Genomic DNA, 20,748 nt, shown 5'->3' with positions numbered 1-20,748 from the left:
GGTAGTCATAAGAGAGTGAGCATCATTTTCGATTTCTCCACACACGATAATGAGATGGCCAGCTTCACACCGGGGGAATTTATCTGTGTGCAGGGATCAACTAAGTAATTGACTGAAGAATCAAACCTAGGGTCCATCATGCTAACCTTTTGTTTTTCTCTCTGAACCTTTCCCATTCCCTGCTCGAGGTTACATTGACGTGCGACACTGATCAATTGCTTATCTTTCACATATGACAAATAGAGCGCCAGTTTTCTTTAAAGGAGACCTATCATGCTATATTTGAATAATATATTGTAGGGCCATACCTATATAAGGTATATTTATACGTTTTCTTTTTCAAAATACCAAACAGATCATGCATTTTAGCCATGCCTCATTTCGCTCTATTTTGCTCTCCTCCACCCCTGTCTTTGCATGCGCTGCAGCTGACCACGCCCGCCTGCAAAGGAGGGGGCCGAGTTATGAGTGTCACGTTACCATGCTGTTACCATGCTGTTACCATGCCACGGCAACCTCTCATTCCCCTGATTGGTGGAGAGTTGGCCATATAGGCGGAGCTCCTCGTCACTGACGTCAGACTATTTTCAAATCTGTATCAGTCTGTATCAGATCCGTTGCAGCCCCGTTTTTAGAGATTTTGGGTATGGAGGAAAAGAGAGAGGGTTGTGTTTTCTGACACTTGGTGAGTTCCCTGACACACCGGGGACACATATTCATGTATAAAAGACGTACAAAGGTGCATTTTGCATGATAGGTCCCCTTTAATGAAAATCGATATGTCTATATACACGTTTACGTTAATCACTTTTGACTGCAAACAAATGTTTGCCCTGCGGCAGATCCCCTCTGATGGAACCAATATTCAGAAGCATTGATATCGGTTTCCAATGTCTTCTTTGCATATTGGCAGTGACTGAATTGACTGAACTGGAAACCTGCCTAAAGAAAGAAAGAGCAAAACATGGGAGGGGGTGATACATGCTTGGTTAGCATGATTGGCTGGCATGTTTATGACTACAGAACAAAAAGTGTCATGGTAATGATTCCGTGCGTGCTTGCATGTTGTGTGTATGTGTGCGTGAGTCATGTCTGAAATGAGAGTGTGTGGGAGTTCTCCCTCCAGGCCCAGCCAACTGACAGACATGCCTTTTTCATGCTTCATGTTTCATGCCTCTGTGAACTAAAATGTCTCAGAGCCTGCTAAGGGAGGGAGGACGAGCCACACTTCCATTCATTCACATTTAACACATACAAATCTTTTCCTTATGAAAAGCAAAGCATCACATTTTTTAAAACTCGTGTTTAAAGCTTTTTAGTAGAAAGAATGGCAACCACCTGATTTTTGACAATGGTTCATAAAAACTGTCAAATAGTACTGAAATGAATCAGGGACAGATAACTTAAAGGGGCCCTATTATTCTCACTTTCAGGTTTCATATTTGTATGTTGTGCCTCTACTGTGACATTTTTACATGCTTAAATGTTCAAAAAGGTCTTTATTTTTCTCATACTGCCTGTACTGCAGCACCTCTTTCACCCTCTGTCTGAAACCAGAGCCCAGTCTGCTCTGATTGGTTAGCTGGCCGGCTCTGTTGTGACTGGTCAACCGCTTGGAGATGTCCCACCCCTAAGCCTATGACATGCCATGTGTTAGCCAATAGAAGCTCAAATGTTACGTAGTGATGTCACTTTTTTACGAAGGTAAACAAAGGAGTCCAATCAAATCAAATCAAGTTTTATTTATAACGGGAAGAAACTCCGCTAACTGACAATATGAACAATTTTTAGCTAAAAGAAACACAAGAGTAATACCAAGCCTTTGAATTAGCATTGAGCGAAAAAATGCTAACTAATGCTAACGCACTTTTGCACAGAACTCACGGTAGAAATGCCCTTATTACTTATCGTAACTGCACAATCAAGATATCCGATTAAAGCTGAGATTCCACAGATTCCATACATGTAATGTCATCACTGTACGACCCCGAATTCGCGGAGCTATCAGCCAGAAAAGAGAAAGTAAACAACATCCTGTTTCAAAAATATTACAATAATTACGTCTTACCTTTTTTGATTTGTGATCAATAGTTGTGTTCAACGGAATAAAAACGCTGCTCAAGGTTAATCCAATGTCTCTGTGTCACGTAGAAATGTTTACTGATAATCCATTATCATATTTATGGCAATATACTGGGTATAAAGTTTTGCAGTCCAGGCTTGTACTTTCAGATATGCTTCGTTTGCTTCTCTATTACGTCCGCAATGGTAATGTTTACGTGGATTTGGGAACTGCCCATCGATTCTATTGGATCTAATGGTTAAGAAAAAGGTGTAAATCACCCAAATCGACCAATGGGTTGTAAAGTATAAAGTATGACAGCCAGCGGCAGCACATTACGCAGCAGACTCTACGCAGTGTTTACTACGTACGGAATCAGTAATTGCAGGACCCAGAGCGCACGGAGCACAGAGCGGACAGCAGATAACAGAGCAGATTACAAGATTTGCGTTTAGGACTTTCTCTATACTTTGACTTTTGTCAAATAATGGCTCGCTTACTACTTTACAGGCAATGGAAATTGTGACTAATGTTGACAGCGATGCAGATATGTTACCTGTTGATTCTGAGTCAGACGACGAGGATCTCCTGCAGCCAGAACGGAACCCGGACCGTTGTGACTCTGATGATGAAATTCCACCACGGGAAAGGTATGTAATCTCTCTGTTTTTATCTATTACTTATTTATTTGGTGTACGATTATTCATATAGTAAATAAAAGCGTCTGCTAAATGAAATGTAATGTAATGTAAATTCACACGCTCAAAATGGCATGTTTGGCAGGAATTAGAGGGATTATTTACAAAAATACCAAATAGTGTTTCTTGTCTGTTACATTTACTAAAAGTATAGGCCAGTGTTCATCTATAGTCACTAAATGTATTGCATTCACACGCTCAAAATGGCATGTTTACTGCCAAGGAAACAGAGGGATTATTTACAAAAATACCAAATAGTGTTTCTTGTCTGTTACATTTTATTTAATCGTTTATTTGGCAGGGACAATGCACATGAACACTTAAAACATTCAAATGTGTCAAGCGTAACAGTGCCAGATTTAGCTTTGAGCTACTTTCCATCCGCAGTCCCGCACATAAAACATTTAAGAAGTTTACATTTTACAAACATGGCAGAATTTACTACACTAAATGTATTGCATTCACACACTCAAAATGGCATGTTTACTGCCAAGGAAACAGGAATTACTGTACAGGGATTAATCTAATCTCTTTGTTTTTCCACAGTTGTCTTCATAGTGATGGAGATGAGGATGAAATGGCTTCTGGACCCCCACCATTGTCTACTTTCACCCAGCCCACACCTGCCTCACCCTCACATTCCTCAACTTCTGCCTCATCTTTCACTAGAAAGAGATCTGCACCAGTATTGGCCACTCAGCCTGCATCCAAAAAGCACTCACTTCCAAAGCTACCATCGTCTGCTTTCTACCAGCTTTCTGCAGCGTCAGATACATCTGTAAAACCCAGGAAGCGTGGCCGAGGTGGGGCTCCCGCTCCTCAGCCAGGAAAAGGAAAAGCATCAGATAAATGTGTAAAACCCAGGAAGCGTGGCCGAGGTTCTTCCTCTTCCAGAACGACAGAAGAAGAACTCGGGTGGCACAACAGAGAGGAGAATGACCAAACACCAGAGCCACTGAATTTCACGCCAGCCAGGGTCCCAGGCCCAGCGCTCAACCCCACTGTAGCATGGTCTCCCCTCTCCATTTTCAGACTTTTTTTTAGCGCTTCCGTGGTTCATACAATCATTGCCAACACGAACGCCAACGCCCTGAAAATACTGCAGGCTGGAAAGAAGCACGTTTGGAAAATGCTGACTGTGAGGGATTTCTATATTTTCCTGTCCATTATCATTTTCTCAGGCCTCGTCACCGTTCACAACCGATCGGACTACTGGAGGAAGAAATGGCCATATAACTTCAAATTCCCAGGTGATGCGATGTCCCGGTACCGCTTCGGAGCCATCATATGGTCACTGCACCTGAGCAACCCTGAAGAAGATGAGGAAAACGATGGCAAAAGGAACACCGCTGAGTACGACAGACTTTTCAAGATAAAGCCCCTGTACACGGACATCGTTACTGCCTGCAAAGCACATTTCCAGCCCTATCAAAACATTTCAATAGATGAGAGGATGGTCACCTCAAAGGCCCGCATCAGCATGAAGCAATACATGAAGGATAAACCAACAAAGTGGGGATACAAACTGTTTGTGCTGGCGGATTCCTCCACGGCATACACATGGAACTTCTTAGTGTACACAGGGAAGATTATGTTCCTCTCAGGCCAGGGACTCAGCTACACCTCCGTGACCGACCTCCTGCCCCTCCCTCTGCTCGGTGCGGGCTACACACTCTTTGTGGACAACTTCTACACTAGCCCTGCCCTATTTGGGGATTTGTCCACAAAAAACATTGGCTGTTGTGGGACCATTCGAAAAAATCGAGTTGGTTTCCCACAGACGGAGTTGACCATGTGCTCCACAGTGCATGCAGCCTTCAGTGGACAGACTGTCAGGAGGAAAGTGAAACAGGCTGGTGTGTGGCAGACTAAGACTGTTCCCGTTCCTGACGCTGTGTTGGACTACAACCGAAGCATGGGTGGTGTGGATGTGTCTGACGCTTTGATCGGGTACTACAGCGTTCTCCACAAAACGATGAAATGGTACAAGACTTTTTTTTTTCATTTTAAGGACATTGCAGTGGTGAACAGCTTCCTTCTCCACAAGGAGCTGTACAAGATGAAGAGTGACCCCAGCAGGACAAAGCCACACACACAGAAGACTTTCAGGGAGCAGCTTGCTGCAGAAATGTTGGAATATGCTGAAGGCTCTGCACCTCCTCTTTTTTTTACAACAGTTGTACTGTATTTGGATGGAATGAATACCTATAGTGATAATTCAAAGTAATAAAATGATTTTTACAGTGAAAAAGGTCAAATGGAACTGATGGTTCCCAAATTACCCAGAGGTGAGGCCGCCTGGACTTTCTAAACCGCTCTAAAAAGGTCAAATTTCACTTGTTTTGCATCAATCTTGATACAGGATACTTATATGTTATATTTTGGATTCCTAAAGCTTTTAGTCTACTAACCCATCATTCAAGGGTGGTTTTCACTGTAAGTAATGGTTTTTTTTTTTAGGCAGAGATTAGAATTTACATGTTTTTTACTATGTTCCATCTGAATTTACTTTAAAATAAAAACATCTATATTGATTCTGACACTTCTACATCCAACTCACAGATGTAACCTTGCTTTGAGAAAAAAGATTATTAATTTACCCCTTTTAGAAGTGAAGATATAGTAATTTGTTGTGTTAGTGGCATTTTCGAGCCTGAAACCTGAAAAACAGGCTCAGGGCTTAACTAGACCTCACATGGAGTGTGAGGTCTAGTTATTGCTTAAGTAATTACCTTGAGCAAAAATAGCAAAGAAAACTGGTTCCAGCTTCTCAAATGTTAGCATTTACTGGATTTCTTAGCCTTCTGTAACAGGAACATTTGGTACTGTTGGATGAACAATACTAGACATTTGAAGTCTCCTTAACAGTGGCGAGCCGTCAGGGCCCTCTAGGCCCTCTCTGAGGGCCTAAGATATTCTACAAAATAATATTTAAAAACATTAAAAGATATATATATTTAAAAAATATATTTTTTTAGTTATATTATTCATTAGTTTTACCAAATTAACTTAATTTAATTGTATTTAAAATAACATTTCCAAATAAATAAATCTGCCTATTCAGTTTCGTATGACAAATAAAGAACCGTGAGTTTCTGTTTGAATGTGAAGGGTTAAATGAAAGAAGACAGGAGCTGTTGGTGGTCCAGCTATGAATTCACAGAGGGCCCAGCTATAGTAACTGAACGAGAGAGTAATGTCAAATGACAGTACAATTGACCAATCATATCTTCCCTCTAAATGGGTGGGTTTTATTATCGCGGACTTTATGACAAGTTCCGCCCGCTGTGAAGCTTTTCTTGTTTCCATAGCAACAACAACTTCCTGCCAATAGCCTTCGCACAGACTCATTATCATTGATTGTCCCTCTAAAGTTTCCTCGTCCATTAAGCTCCTCACCTCTCAAAGCATCAGTGCTCATTTGCACAATTGCCATTCTTAAGGACTTGATCATTCATACGCTGCAAAACACTGATGGTCTCAAGTCCTCTATTGCAACACACTCACTACGCTAATCTACAGACTATCAGTGAGAGCAACATGTGCTTCCAACATCCATCTAGACTTAATCTCATAGGTTAGCACTGATCCCTGCATGTCAGCCTGTAAGCAGGGATCAACTATTATTTCTCTCCGACTGCAGGGGACTGTGTAGTTGTGCAGCAGGTGAGACCAGGTTTGAATTACAATTTGCCTCTGGGAGACTATGTTGTTTGCATATATATTAGTGTGTTAGATGGACAACACAGGCCCTTGCTTACATCATTGAAACCTACTGAAAATTACACCTTTACAAAGCGTGAATAATATCATACAAACAAATACATCATTGACTCAGTATGACAATGCACAATGTGCCATCACAAGCCTTAATACTCATCAATTCTGTTTTCTGATTGTATTGCTTCTAAAAAATGTCCCCTGTTGTGGACTGTTGAAAAACGTTTCATATATCAGTCTACGTCAGTACATCTTGTCCGCATGTCACTCATTTTGTAACTGCTCTCGACACTTCCCTTATCAATCAATCAATCAATGTTTATTGATATAGCCCAATATCACAAATGTTACATTTGTCTCAGTGGACTTCACAGTTTGTACAAAATGTCAGTATGACAATACGACACCCTCTGTCCTTAGACCCTCACATCATACAAGGAAAAACTTCCAAAGAACGAAAAACCCCACAGTTTAAAGGGGAAAATGGGAGAAACCTCAGGGAGAGCAACAGAGGAGGGATCCCTCTCCCAGGACGGACAGACGTGCAATAGATGCCGTGTGTAAATTGAAAAGATAATACATTTACAACATAGGTAGACCAAATGTCTATGTCTATGTGTCTATAATAAGAAGATGAATTAAAGAAGTACTATGATGAGAGTCAGGCAGGACCACAGTGACAGGTTCAGCCACGACTCGAAGTCCAGGACTCAAATACAGGACTCAGGATAGAGGATCCAGGACACAGGACCACAGCAACAGGATCAGCCACGACTCAGTATCCCGGCGTAGATAGACACCAAAAAGAAATTTGGGGGAAGCTGGGTTATTCGGAACATGAGAGTACACAGGTACAGACAGACAGAAGGAAGAAGTAAGGTGTCCCCCGACAGTCTAAGCCTATAGCAGCAAAACTAGGGGCTGAATCTGATCAGCCCTAACTATAAGCTTTATCAAAAAGGAAGGTCTTAAGCACAGTTTTAAGCGCTTGTCTGCCGCCCGAACACAAACTGGAAGCTGATTCCACAAAAGTGGAGCTTGATAAGAAAAGGCTCTGGCTCCCATTGTACTTTTAAAAACTCTAGGAACAACCAACAACCCTGCATTCTTGGAACGCAATGCCCTAGTAGGACAGTAGGGTATAATGAGTTATTTAAGGTAAGATGGCGCCTGCCCATTAAGGGCTTTGTAGGCGAGAAGAAGAATTTTAAATTCTATCCTGTGTTCTATAGGGAGCCAGTGTAAGGCAGCCAGAACAGGAGTAATGTGGTCCCTTTTCCGAACTCTGGTTACGTGCTGCAGCATTTTGAATCAGCTGAAGCGACTTAACTGACTTCTTGGTACACCCTGATAATAATGAGTTACAATAATACAGCCTTGAAGTAACAAATGCATGGACTAGTTTCTCTGCATCGTTTTGAGGCAAGATATGCCTGATTTTTGCAATGTTACGTAGATGAAAGAAGGCGGTCCTTGAGATTGATTTTATGTGGGCGTTAAAAGATAAATCCTGATCAAATATAACACCAAGATTCCTTACAGTCTCACTGGAGGCAAAATGAATGCCATCCATAGTTAATATATTTTTAGATAGTTTGTTTCGTAGAGTCTTTGGGCCAAGTACAATAACTTCAGTTTTGGCCGTGTTTAACATAAAAAAAATGTAAGGTCATCCACGTTTTTAAGTCCTTGAGGCTTGAATTGTATTTAGATGATTGGTTTCATCAGGCTTGATTGATAAATATAGTTGAGTATCATCCACATAACAATGGAAATGTACAGAGTGATTCCTTATAATATTGCCTAACGGAAGCATATATAATGTGAACAAAATAGGTCCAAGCACTGAGCCCTGTGGCACTCCATGGCTAACTTTGGTTTGCATGGAAGATTCATCGTTGACACACACAAACTGAGAGCGTTCAGATAGATAGGACCTAAACCAGCCTAAAGCAGTTCCCTTTATGGCAACTAAGTGCTCTAGTCTTTGCAATAGGATATCATGGTCGATAGTATCAAATGCAGCACTGAGATCGAGCAAAACAAGAATAGAGACAAGTCCTTTGTCTGATGCTATTAGAAGATCATTTGTGACTTTAACCAGAGCTATCTCTGTGCTATGATGTGTTCTAAAGCCAGACTGAAAATCTTCAAATAAATCATTGTTTTTCAAGTAATCACACAACTGTTTTGCGACTGCTTTCTCAAGAATCTTTGAGAGGAACGGAAGATTAGAAATAGGTCTATAGTTGGCTAAAACCTCTGGATCGAGGTTGTGCTTTTTAAGAAGAGGTTTTATCACTGCTACTTTGAATGATTGTGGAACATAGCCTGATAATAAAGACATATTCATAATATTTAATAAATAAGTGCTAATTAATGGAAAAACTTCCTAACAGCTTAGTTGGAATCGGGTCTAAGATACACGTTGATGGTTTAGAGCAGGGGTTTTCAAAGTCTGGGAAGGTGAGCCTCCCCTCAGAGAACATGAGAACAGCCGCGTCCCCCCTCCCAATTATTATTGCTATCATTATTATTATTATTATTGTTGTTGTTGCTATAATGCAGGGGTATTCAATTGCATTTCAAAGAGGTCCAATAAGAGCAAATGTCATTAAATGCTCTGTTTTCGCTGTCTACCTTTCTCTTTTTTGAGCACGCCATTTGAAGTTACTCCAACTGTTTCTCTCTTCTTGTCTCGTCTCTGTGTGTTTGAATCTATCGTGCTGACTCACTGACTGCACCGATTTGAATGGCTGAGTAGCATCACCTCCTAAAAACATTAAAAAATAACTTTTTAAAACCTTTTTATCTTTATGTTTTAAATATGTGTTTTAAACATTTTTTACATTTTCAACATCGTGGATGAATCCTTATATGCTCCCGGCAACACACTGAACATCAACTTTGCCTCCTTATTACACTCACCCCTACTTTAGTGCTGGGAACAATGAGTCTGCGTCTTTGATGCGCACATGCGGGTGATGCGGGGATCAGAGTCCTGCGGGGATCAGAGTCCTGCGGGGATCAGAGTCCTGCATTGGGTCGGTACCCGACGGGTGACCCGCAAAAAAAGTGATTCGCGGGTGGTAAGTTTCCTCAGACCTCTCCCCGCGGGACCGCGCATAATCATAACCTCTGCACCGCATCAATCTGCTGCTGAGCGCGCCACATTCGAAATGGCTGAGGTGAAGCTCTAGCGGAGAATACAGCATTGTAAATAACTCTTCCTCAAGAGCGAAATCCAACGTCTGGGAGGCTTTTGGTGTCATGGAGAAAATAACCAACATCCCACGCTTTTTGAGCCAAATACGCAACTGCGTGTGTTAATAATTGCATGTTTTCAGTGCTCCTAGGATATGCGGGTTCGGGTCGGTTTGCGGATCTTGTGCCGACGGGTCGGGTCGGTTTGCGGAACTAATTGGCAATATGTGCGGGTGGCGGGGCGGGTTCGGTATTGCACGTTGCAGGTGCGGGGCGTGAGCGGGTCTTGAAAATCAGACCCGTGCAGGACTCTGGCGGGGATGCAATGTAGACAGGAATAAACGCAGATCAGCCTCTGGCTGCAGCCTTGACCGGTACTTGCTTTTGATCAAAGTCAATGCGGAAAACCCGCACTCACACCGGTAGGTGGAGGTGAAGGGTATGAGCACTTTTACAACCTTTTTGGCGAGGTGGGGGAACTCGGTCTCCACAGACAGCCAAAAGTGTGCAAGTGACACTTTACTCATCTTGTTCTCGTTACTTTTTTTTCTCATGCTGCGCCTCCCCTGAAGCTCTCTGGCGCCCCCCCAGGGAGGCGCGCCTCACACTTTGAAAACCGCTGGTTTAGAGGAAAGAATCATTGAATTCAATTGTTCAAGGTTTATGGCTGAAAAGCATTCTAATTTACTATCTAGTGTAATATTAGAACTTATGTTTCCGGGAGCTGTTGATAACACTATACTGGTCAAAGGCAAGAGGTCATGAATTTTGTTTCTAAGAATAACAATTGTATCATTAAAAAAGCACATAAAATCATTACTACTGAGTGCTATGGGAATAGAAGGCTCAATCGAGCTGTGGCTCTCTGTCAGCCTGGCTACAGTGCTGAAAATAAATCTTGCATTATTCTTAATCTCATCTATTAATGAAGAGTAGTAAGCTGCTCTCGCTTTACGCAGTGCTTTTTTATATTCATTGAGAGTAATATGCCAAATTAAATGTGATTCTTCAAGTTTAGTGGAACGCCATATCCTTATCAGTATACTCTGTTCATTGCAGAGTATACAAAGCACACTGTGCACGGTCACTGAACTAATATTTCCCTGTTTCCTCAGCCATTCATCTTGTCATGCAGAGGTGATGCTGAGTCCAGGGTCAGACAAAGGCCTTGGCCACTGCAACATCGATGGATTTGAAAGGCTGTGATTGTTGCAGCTGGAGCTCATACTGTGACCCTGTCCTTCATCGATACACAGCAGACAGCACGGATGATGGAAATAAACACTCTCACAGCAAGAGCCTTTGAGAACATAAAAAAATAAAATGTTCTCCTTGAGGAGATTTAAAAAAAACCTTCCTTGCCTGTACTATGCCACTTAAATAACCTATACCTTTCTGAGGTATCGAGAGTGCCTTACAACCCTTGAAATGTGAAATACCCAGTTCGTTTTTAAGGGGATTCCTCCATCTGAAAACATAGGATTTAACCAGCCATTTAGATTTGGCTTACCTTCCAGTGTCGCATACAGCCTCATTAAATAGACATACCACCACCAATCATGCCTACGTTTAAGGTGTGCCACATTTGCCTGAAAGCCAATCAGAGCTGGCTGGGCCTTTTTAAGTTTAGGGCTTAAACATTTGTTTTAACATTAAAGCATATAAAAAAGTTCTTCTTGTAAGCCAAAATACAAGTATGAACCTGAACAAGGGTATAGTATTTTCCCTTTAAAGGATGGGGTATCAAACATTATTTTCAGAGTGCAGTCCATTGAGGAGCTGGGAACTGGTTCTCCACACATCCACAAATAAATGCCAGGACACTAATAATGTATGAACAGCTACATGTTTACTGTCTAAACAATGTAATCACACCTTGAACACTGTCATAACACAGCAGTGTTGGATGTGCATTGGATAAGGGCACATCCACACCCGACAGTAGCTTGCTGTGTACTTCGAGGAGCTGTTTAGCACTTACTGCTGTGGGAGACGGAGCTTTAGCCGACTTTGTTGGCCAGACAGAGCGGTGGTGATAATGGCTTGCTGGCCTCTCCCAGATCCTGTTACACTGCTGGGGACACACAACCTGCTCTGTATTTAGCAGCAGTCCTCTCCGCTCCGAGCCTAGACTGTAACAGAGCCTGCCGTCACTTCCTCTGGCATCACAATAAAAGTCTGAAGGAACAAATAGCACCGGAGGAAATTAATATAGCCTTGATTCAGCTGTCGCCTTCAGTCCATTCATTACTTTTTTATTCACTATCAAGACAGCAGGGAACAAGGCAAGCCAATAGAGAAACTAATAAACTGCCCATCTTTTTAGACCAGACACATCATTCTTTTATTATTTTACTTGCATACTGTAGCAGTGTGATTATGGTTGGATTTGTAAGTGATATCTCTGTGTTTTTCAGCTGATAACAGTGTCTGCATACAAAAAGGTCCACCTTTGTATACTATACTATTTGACAGGACTGTAGGAAGTAATTTGTAATTTGTTCTCTCATGTTGATTGTGATTATTTTAATCTCCAAGCATGCCTTTGTGTCTGTGAAATGTACCAACACTGCAACCAGATAATTGTGAGGGTACACAGACAGCCATCTGTTACACTCGGTCAGTCAGCAGTACCTCAGCCTGATGCTGTGTATCATGGGCTTGTTTAACACACAGGCGGCACAATAATTCACCTAACACAGAGGACTCAGGCTTGGGTAAAAAACATTTTTAGACCACATTCTTTTGTTTCTTACCTCAAAAATGGAAAGTTCTGTGAATGAAGTCTGTGGTACAGATCATAAAACCATTGAGGTTTTCAATTCCCAAGATGAATGCTACAACCTTGAACAACACAAGCCCTGTGAATAAGCTAGGCATTTCTCAGACATATATATCTTTTTGGTTGTCAAAGAGACAGCATGTAATTTTGTCTGTCAGACACCTACTGTAAGCAGCATGGTGAGATGCTGATTACATTATCCTCTCGCCAGTTCTGCTGAGAAAGAACAATTGAGAGAGAAGAACACTTCCAGAGAACAGAGTGACAAAGGCCTGACAATATGCCTCTCAGCATGAGAGGAGGCAGGGTGGAACTTATCTGAACACAGTAATGTAGAAGTTAGTTGCACGGTAAAGTGTACAAGAGATGAGATTGGCTTTCGTTGTTTGGTTGGTGCTGAGGAGAGGGAACAAGCTGTGCAGGAACAAGCTAATCTGCTGATTTAATAAAGAGGCAATATGAAGGGATGCTTTGGAACAGTGGATTACACTAGCTAGGGGCTTTAACCCATAATGTTTTTCCCCAAATGTATAGAATGTATGAATAAATAAATTGCATACATATGCATTCAATAAATCAAGAATCTGGAAGGTAAATAATGATTATATTTCCAACTGTTGGTTTTGTCTTTTTGTGTAGTTCGTCCAGTGGAGGGATTTCCGATATGGAATTGCGGCATGTTATTTCCAATAGTCAAGGTTTCTAGTAATAGACTCTTATATTTTGTATTTTTTTAAAGTCCTTTAGAAGTAATATAATGCATTGTAGTCTTATAAATATAAAGGTGATTAACAAATACCAATGCAAGGTTGAATTCAATGAAATGTCAGGTGGTTTTATAATGTATAACTTCGGCCACTTGTTTCTCTACAAATCAGCTGTTTACTTCTTGAGACCATGTCAATTAATTATACATTTGTCATATTTAATACTGTAAAATATATAAGGATGTTGGTGCTCCATTCTTTACCCAACACATTACAATCCAAAAGCCAATATTGGATCTTTAAAACTAACAATTTGAGAACAAAAAAATACTAAATAATACTGAATGCTTGATGCGTTCAAAGTTAACGAACAGTTGCATGTGTCTCTTCCAAAACTTAACAGATACTTACTTCCTTGCCACCATGGTAATAATCATAAATGTAAAAATAAATATACGGATTCTAAGGCAACAGAAAGTGCTCCTGAAAGCCTTCAATTCTCTGCGTTGGAAATGGAAATCTGCCAGCTATTTGTGGGTATAATGAAGTGGATGATTATAAGCACTGTGCTTTGCTCACCAGCAGACCTCAGGGTGTGTGATTTATTTCTAGAGCCACCCGTCAAACAAAGGTTGCCTCTCGTCATTCTGACACGCGGCCAAACTAATCAGCCTGAATTATGACGGGGTGGACAAATGCTAATTAGCCTCATCATTGTTAGCGTGGTGGAACAAAGGACACTGTTTTTATCATGCTCCGTTGTTCCCCTCAGCTGTACGCAAGATACAAGGGATTGGGAGCGTTCCTCTGTGTGTGTGTGTGTGTGTGTGTGTGTGTGTGTGTGTGTGTGTGTGTGTGTGTGTGTGTGTGTGTGTGTGTGTGTGTGTGTGTGTGTGTGTGTGTGTATTCACAGTGAAAACGTATGAATAATAAGTGAGTAGCTGGAGCCCGTGGGCAGGGTGGCATGAGTTCATCAGAGGGCAGACATGCCGCCCACACACTGCGACGAGCCGATGAACACAGCAGCAGTGCTCCAAATCTTAATGCTGTCCAGACAGACATTTCTGATGGTGCTTCAAGACAATATGAAGTCACTTACTGGTAGAAACAAGGGTTTAAAAAGAGGCAAGCCGAAACAGACTTTCCATCTGGCCATTTCCAGCCAGCCTGTAGAGCATGATTGCATTGGAGTTGGACAATATTGAACTCCGACGCGGGACTCTTGAGTGGCACAATAAAAGCACTTCTGAAGCTTTTTACCTACATGTCATCACGAGTTCAACATCTCATCTCGTCTTGGCAAGTGTGTTGGTTTCCAGCAATTTGCATGAATTGATAAAATGAATGCCGCAACGGGAGCTCTTGAGCGCGAGCAGAAGAGGCTTAAGAGAGTAGTGAGTATATAATATGAAACCAACAGACACAACAACAAGACAGTAAAAAATACGTTTCATGTATTACGTTTGACTTGAAAAGGAATTATTCTTTCAAGCATTTTACGTAATGTGCTTAGATTTAACAATAGACAAAAAGCATTAATCAGTTTAAATGGTTTTCATTGGAAGGGATTAATTTAACCAGGGATGATTCAGCTTTGTTTCACATGTTTTAAAGTCATAATAGTTTATATTTGAGCACATATACAGTGTGTTATGGACTCTGTGTCACATGTGTCTTCTAATGCCAACTTATACAGATCTCTGAAATTGTGTAAATCATATTATTGTGTTCTCCACACCCAACACTATCACTTTCAAAAAGCTTTTTGTTTGAATGGGAAACAATCCTTACAGTTTTTGCATTCTGCTGGAGTTAACAATGCAGTGATCCTTGAAAAAAACCTACACCGCTCTGTCAAGATCCTTAAAACGTGTCAAGGAGAAATGCTTTAGAAGCAAGCCATGAAAAGTGCAGTCCACTTACAGCAACTGCTGTCTGGTATTATCCGTGCTTCTCGACTGACATCTTCCTCTGACCTCACATTATCTGTGTCCTTCCCCTCATCCTTTGCCTCGCTTCCTCCTGCAGACCTCACATACAAATCTCCACTTGCTTCTCTCTCTGTTTTCCTTCCTCGCATCCTACAGTCTCTTCATAACCCCCCCCTCCTTTCCTCTTCCCTTTCCTCCTCATCCCATCAAGTCTTCAGACACTGTGTCTCACTGGTGCTCCCATTACAATGCCCTGGGTGCAGCCCCGCTCCATCACCCAGTAATGGATTTCCAATGCTTCGACCATCTTACCTGTCACGTGGTTATGTCTCCTCTCTGGGAAGCATCACTCTGTAAGCTGTTTAGAAATGCATGAATCCTCTCTGTGTTATTGTACTCATTCCATCATTACTCACTCCCCAGACAGAGCAGCGGTGAGCGACCCCCACTCGCTTCTCCTGCTGCACTATGTCAAAACCATGAAGAGTGCCGCTGCTATGTAACAGCAGCACATCAAAAGACTAAACAGATCTGACAGATGTATGAAATTGAGTCATTAAGCGGGGATATATAATAAGAAAGTGGAAAAGAATGGAGGTGATTGTTCTCATCATGGCTCTAGCCCTCTTGGTAAGTTGGAAATGAACAGCGAGGAATACATTTGGCTTTGTAAAAATGTGCCAAATTCAGAGACAGCTGCAGGTTGCCAGATTAGAAAAAAATTCTTCCATAGTCGCTCACAATAAAAAAACGTATAATTAGCTGAGATAAAGCAATTTGGGTAACCCTGGAAATTAGAAAGCTGCAGCTAATTCAGAACGCTGCTGCTCGAGTCCTCACTGACACTAAGAAAGTAGATCGCATCACTCCTGTTCTGAAGTCTTTACACTGGCTTCCTGTGTGTCAAAGAATTGATTTCAAAATATTGTTGCTGGTTTATAAAGCATTGAATGGTTTAGGCCCAAAATACATTTCTGACCTCCTGCTAAATTATGAACCATCCAGAACTCTCAGGTCTTCAGGGACTGGTCAGCTTTCTGTCCCCAGAGTCAGAACTAAACATGGAGAAGCAGCGTTCAGTTATTATGCTCCAAATATCTGGAACAAACTCCCAGAAACCTGCAGGTCCGCTGCAACTCTTACTACTTTTAAATCCAGGCTGAAGACTTTTCTTTTTGCCGCTGCTTTTAATTGAACTATTCATATCTTAAACTGCACTGTAACTTTTATTCATGTATTTTTTCTTTTAATGTTTATTTTATTATCTTTGCTTTTTAATGACTGTTTTTAAATGCCATTTTCTTAATGTCTTTCATTTTTGTAAAGCACTTTGAATTGCCTTGTGTTGAAAGGTGCTATATAAATAAACTTGCCTTGCCTTGGAAACCATCCACGTGCTTTGTGGGATGTGTGTCAATCTTCACTGTCATTTGACCTTCACTTCCACGCTTTTATCTTCACATCACTTTCTAAAAACTGTACTAAATATGTGAACACCATCCATAAAGCTGCACACAATACACATCAATCACAAGTCACAGCAAGGCAAAAGTATTTGATGTAAAGGTCACAGGAAATACAATCACATCAACCACACCTCCCACACAAACAATAACAACACATTTTTGTACGTAGTGTCTTGGGTAAATGTCAATCATTAAAACCAGCTTAACTAATTTCAATCCTATCAGTAACACAGTTCACAGCTGAAAGGATGGGGACAGTGTCTGATTCATGATTGGGCTCACACCCACTCATGGCTTTCATTTCTGTGCAAAAATAAACACTTACAAAGCATATCATCACCCAAAAAAAGCCCTCCTGTCCTTTCAGTACACAGCACATTGTGTTCCCACAGACTAGACAGACAATAACGAGGACAACATTAGAATTATGATTCAACATGTAATATTGAAGAGACAAGGAACCCATAGGAATCTAAATGAATATATTTTCATATCTATATTATACTAGAATAAGGGGTGGGAAAGCAACTTAACTAATGAGTATTCTGCGGGCTTACCTTTGGCGTTTTGGTGCACTTTCCATTTCTGGCATCTTTTATGTACGCTATATCCAGTAGGTCAGTATCCTGTAAACAAGAAGAAGAATAGCCAAGTGTTAATTCAAAGGTTTCAGAGACAATTTGGATAGTCTTATGCCCATGGGATCCATCGGGGTAGGGAAACATTTTCAGCAATCCTTTCCAGTTCCAAACCTGCCACCTGGAGCTGGAGGCCTTGTGTGTTTAGACTTTTTAACACTCATGAGGGACACATATTATCCTGCATACCGGATAACATGTGGGAGTTGTTCAGTGTATTTAGATGCTGAACTCATAACAAATTGCCCTACAGAAGTTTCTTTGTGCACAAAATTAGGACAAACGTGTTAAGTTCCCATGTTGGCTGTTTACCTGTCCTAATGACCATGTGCTCTTTAAAAGCACAGATGCTTAAAATAGGTTTTTGGATTTGAAAACCTGAAAGGTGTGACATGCCAGAAACCACATAAAAAGGCACAGATTGTGTTTCATGTCAGACAATATCCTCAACTGTAACAAAACACAGGAATCACTGCTGGCAAGGAAAAATACAGGGTTGGACGCAAAATGCATACACAATGTTCTGCTGCTCAAAATACCTTCTCTGCATGGCTGGAGTCAGATATGTAAGTGGTGGTCAACTCGCAATTGCATACAGTATATCAGGACCCTCTAATGAATACACCATGAATTTCAGCATTAGGATTGAACAAAATATTTAAGGAAGGATTTCTGTAAGAGCATTTTCAATGGAAACCTCGGGCTCAACTGTAAATTCAATATTAATACAACAGTGTGGGAGGCCATATACTAGCTTATTGTTCTGTCTTACAGCAACATTTCACATCATGCAAAAACTGAAATATTGACACCATGAAGAAAGGTGCTTTTGGAAAGCTTCCTGCAGCTTAGAGCAAAGCATTGAACTTTCCTTCATTCCTTTTGAACGCATGTACCTCAAAGAGACACACACCAACAAGGAAGAGACTCCAAATTGATTACAAAGAGACCAGAGGTGGAGAAAGTACTAAGATCTTTTACTAAAAGGGAACCCTCTTCTTTTCCGTCTGAAACAAAATGGTCCATTTCAAAAATACAAGTATAAACTTATTGTATCATAATTATCGATGCATCAATGTTTTCATCAACAAACGTGTTTATTTCAATTACTTAACATTTGGTGGGTAGCCTAACCTATAATAATTAATGATGACTTGTGAGTGGATTTATTTTTCATATTAATGATCTAAATCTGCAATATACCTAATAACTAAAGCTACACATTGTAAGTAGTGGAGTAAAACATGTAGTGGAGTGAGGGTATAAAGTTACACATTATGAAACTACTCAAGTAAAAGTATCTCAAAATTGTACTTAAGTGAGGCAGTTGAGTAAATGTACTTAGTTACTTTGCATCATTGAAACAGATACAAATCAACTAATGTACAAAGGGATTCAAAATGACTACAAAAGGGGCAAAACAACTGTGGACAAAAGGGACTTTAAAAAGACCAATACAACTACAAAGGGACACAAAGCAACTACAAAGGGACCTACATTGACTACAAAGGGACACAAAGCAACTACAAAGGGACCTACATTGACTACAAAGGGACACAAAGCAACTACAAAGGGGATCAAAGTGAATACAAATTGGCCAACAGAAAAACGGACAAAAAACGACTTCAAAAAGGCCATTACAAATACCAATTGACACAAAACAACAACAAAGAGAGCAACAACAAAAAGAGGCTAAATAGCAATAAAAGTCGGTGTCTTGCTCCCATAATCACATGCTTAAATGACAGATTTTTTTTAAATGCCAACATGTGTCTATCTATAAGTAAACACACATCACAGAAAAGCATCCATCAACTCATCTATGTGTCCATTCGTTCATCCATCAATACATTGACTAACTGTTTCATTCTTATTTTCCAGCCTCTTGTCCCTTTAAGAGCCTGTAATGTGGTTGGCGGTAAAGACTCACAAAATGCAATCCCACAGTTGGCCCCTGCTACCTTCCTTCAGTCACCACATCCCCTTATCAGTGTGGATTATCGTTCCTTCCATCTCTCTGAGCGGGAGCCAGGACATGAGGTGGAAAATTAACCAGAGCGAACTGTGGGTCCACTCTGCATTATCTTGGAACACAAGGAGAGACGGGGGCTTGACTCAATCTTCAGCCGCCACGCCACTATCAGCCCATCTCCAGGCCAGGAGGATTGTGGAAATTGCACCCTGCCATTCTTCCTTATCTACAAATCCATACCTACCCCAGTGGTCTTATATGTTGGTTGTGCGTTTGTTTAAGCCACCTGGAACAGTTGGAATGATGATACATGAACTTGGACCAGAAAAAGTTGTATAAATGCAAACTGTTTGTTACTAGAGGTCATGAAAATAAATGTGCTATCGTAGACACACAGCCACTGTACGTCTCCTCCTTACTGTGCAGAGCCAGGGGGAAATTAAAGCACTCTATTCTATGGCTGAAATCCACAAGGACAAGTTATTCCTTTTCTGCAGCACATCAATTAGGCTGTCCCTGTTTTTACAGAGAGAGCCTCTGAGTCAAAGGTTAACGCCTACATCGGCTCAGCAAATGCCTGCCTTTGAAGTCTCTTTAGAGAGCTGGAGCTCGGCATGGGAGCCTGGTGGAACAGCGGGGCTTCAGGAAGCCGCTCGCTGATGGGGTCCCTTTTTGTGCCCTCCGGCGCTGCACTTTTTAAACTGCTGGTTTAGCATCACCGTTTGAGTGTTAACCTATAGAGCCGAGACATTAAAGGTAAAGAAAACTGCACGTATGGGTGACAAGCTGCTCACACAGTGTGCGACTAAGATCATACACGTGTAGTTATTACCGCTAAGCATGGGTCAGCATTTGTGTGCAGAGGCTGGCTCATTATGTTGATTCCAATGACGTCTATTAATACTGACTTGGATTTATAATTGCAGACAGTGCACAGTTAGTTAATTAAAGCTTGCTCTTTCGGTCTGGCAGTCCGGTCATTATTTCTCCAGTTCAACTCCCATCATTTATTTCCTGTGACATGTGTTCTTTATCGTTCATTTTTGTCATCTGTCTTTATTTATCACCCTGCATCTCGCTCTGCCTCTCTCATATTTCCCTTCCTCTCTCAGGGCCTTTTCTGTGTACATCAAAACAGTGAAGCAGGGATCCAAAGCCTATTAAGATCCAAGGCACGTCCAGGAAGCAAGCAGGGCTAACGGGAGAGAAACTACAGAAATGAATGAACATACTTAACATACGCTGGCCCTAGGCTCTGTTTTCTGTGCCTGATTGTCTATCTGTTCACGCAACGTCTGCAACATGCCGTTTTCTTCTTTTAAATTAAACCCATTTCTTTTATGGCTAGTAAACAAGGAGGGTGGTGTTTATTTGCAGAAAATTCATTGATCTATGAGTTATTATGTTGTCAAATGTGTCTCCGCTTCATTTTCATTTCATTTAATCGTTTATTTGACGAGGGACAGTGCACATTGATGAACATTTAAAACAAATAATGCTTTAAAAACGTAAACATGCCGGATTTTAGCTTTGAGCTAGTTTCCATCCGTAGTCCCTCACATACAACA

General features: G+C 41.1%; 1 protein-coding gene across 7 annotated transcripts in view; it reads right to left on the bottom strand.

Moving 5' to 3' along the window:
• LOC117498362 (1-phosphatidylinositol 4,5-bisphosphate phosphodiesterase beta-1) overlaps positions 1 to 20,748 on the bottom strand; it is a 147,604-nt gene that overhangs the window by 98,965 nt on the left and 27,891 nt on the right. For all 7 annotated transcript variants that reach the window (XR_004557570.1, XR_004557571.1, XM_034150407.1 and 4 more), the window contains exon 3: positions 17,128 to 17,196. Coding sequence is in view for 5 of the 7 variants with exons in the window: in XM_034150407.1 (XP_034006298.1) it covers positions 17,128 to 17,196 (69 nt within the window). In the remaining 2 variants the exon portion in view is untranslated. The remainder of the gene's footprint in view (positions 1 to 17,127; positions 17,197 to 20,748) is intronic.

Source organism: Trematomus bernacchii, unplaced genomic scaffold (assembly GCF_902827165.1).
Source record: "Trematomus bernacchii unplaced genomic scaffold, fTreBer1.1, whole genome shotgun sequence".
In the NCBI taxonomy this organism is placed as follows: domain Eukaryota; kingdom Metazoa; phylum Chordata; class Actinopteri; order Perciformes; family Nototheniidae; genus Trematomus; species Trematomus bernacchii.
This window is presented reverse-complemented; position numbering and strand designations above follow the sequence as displayed.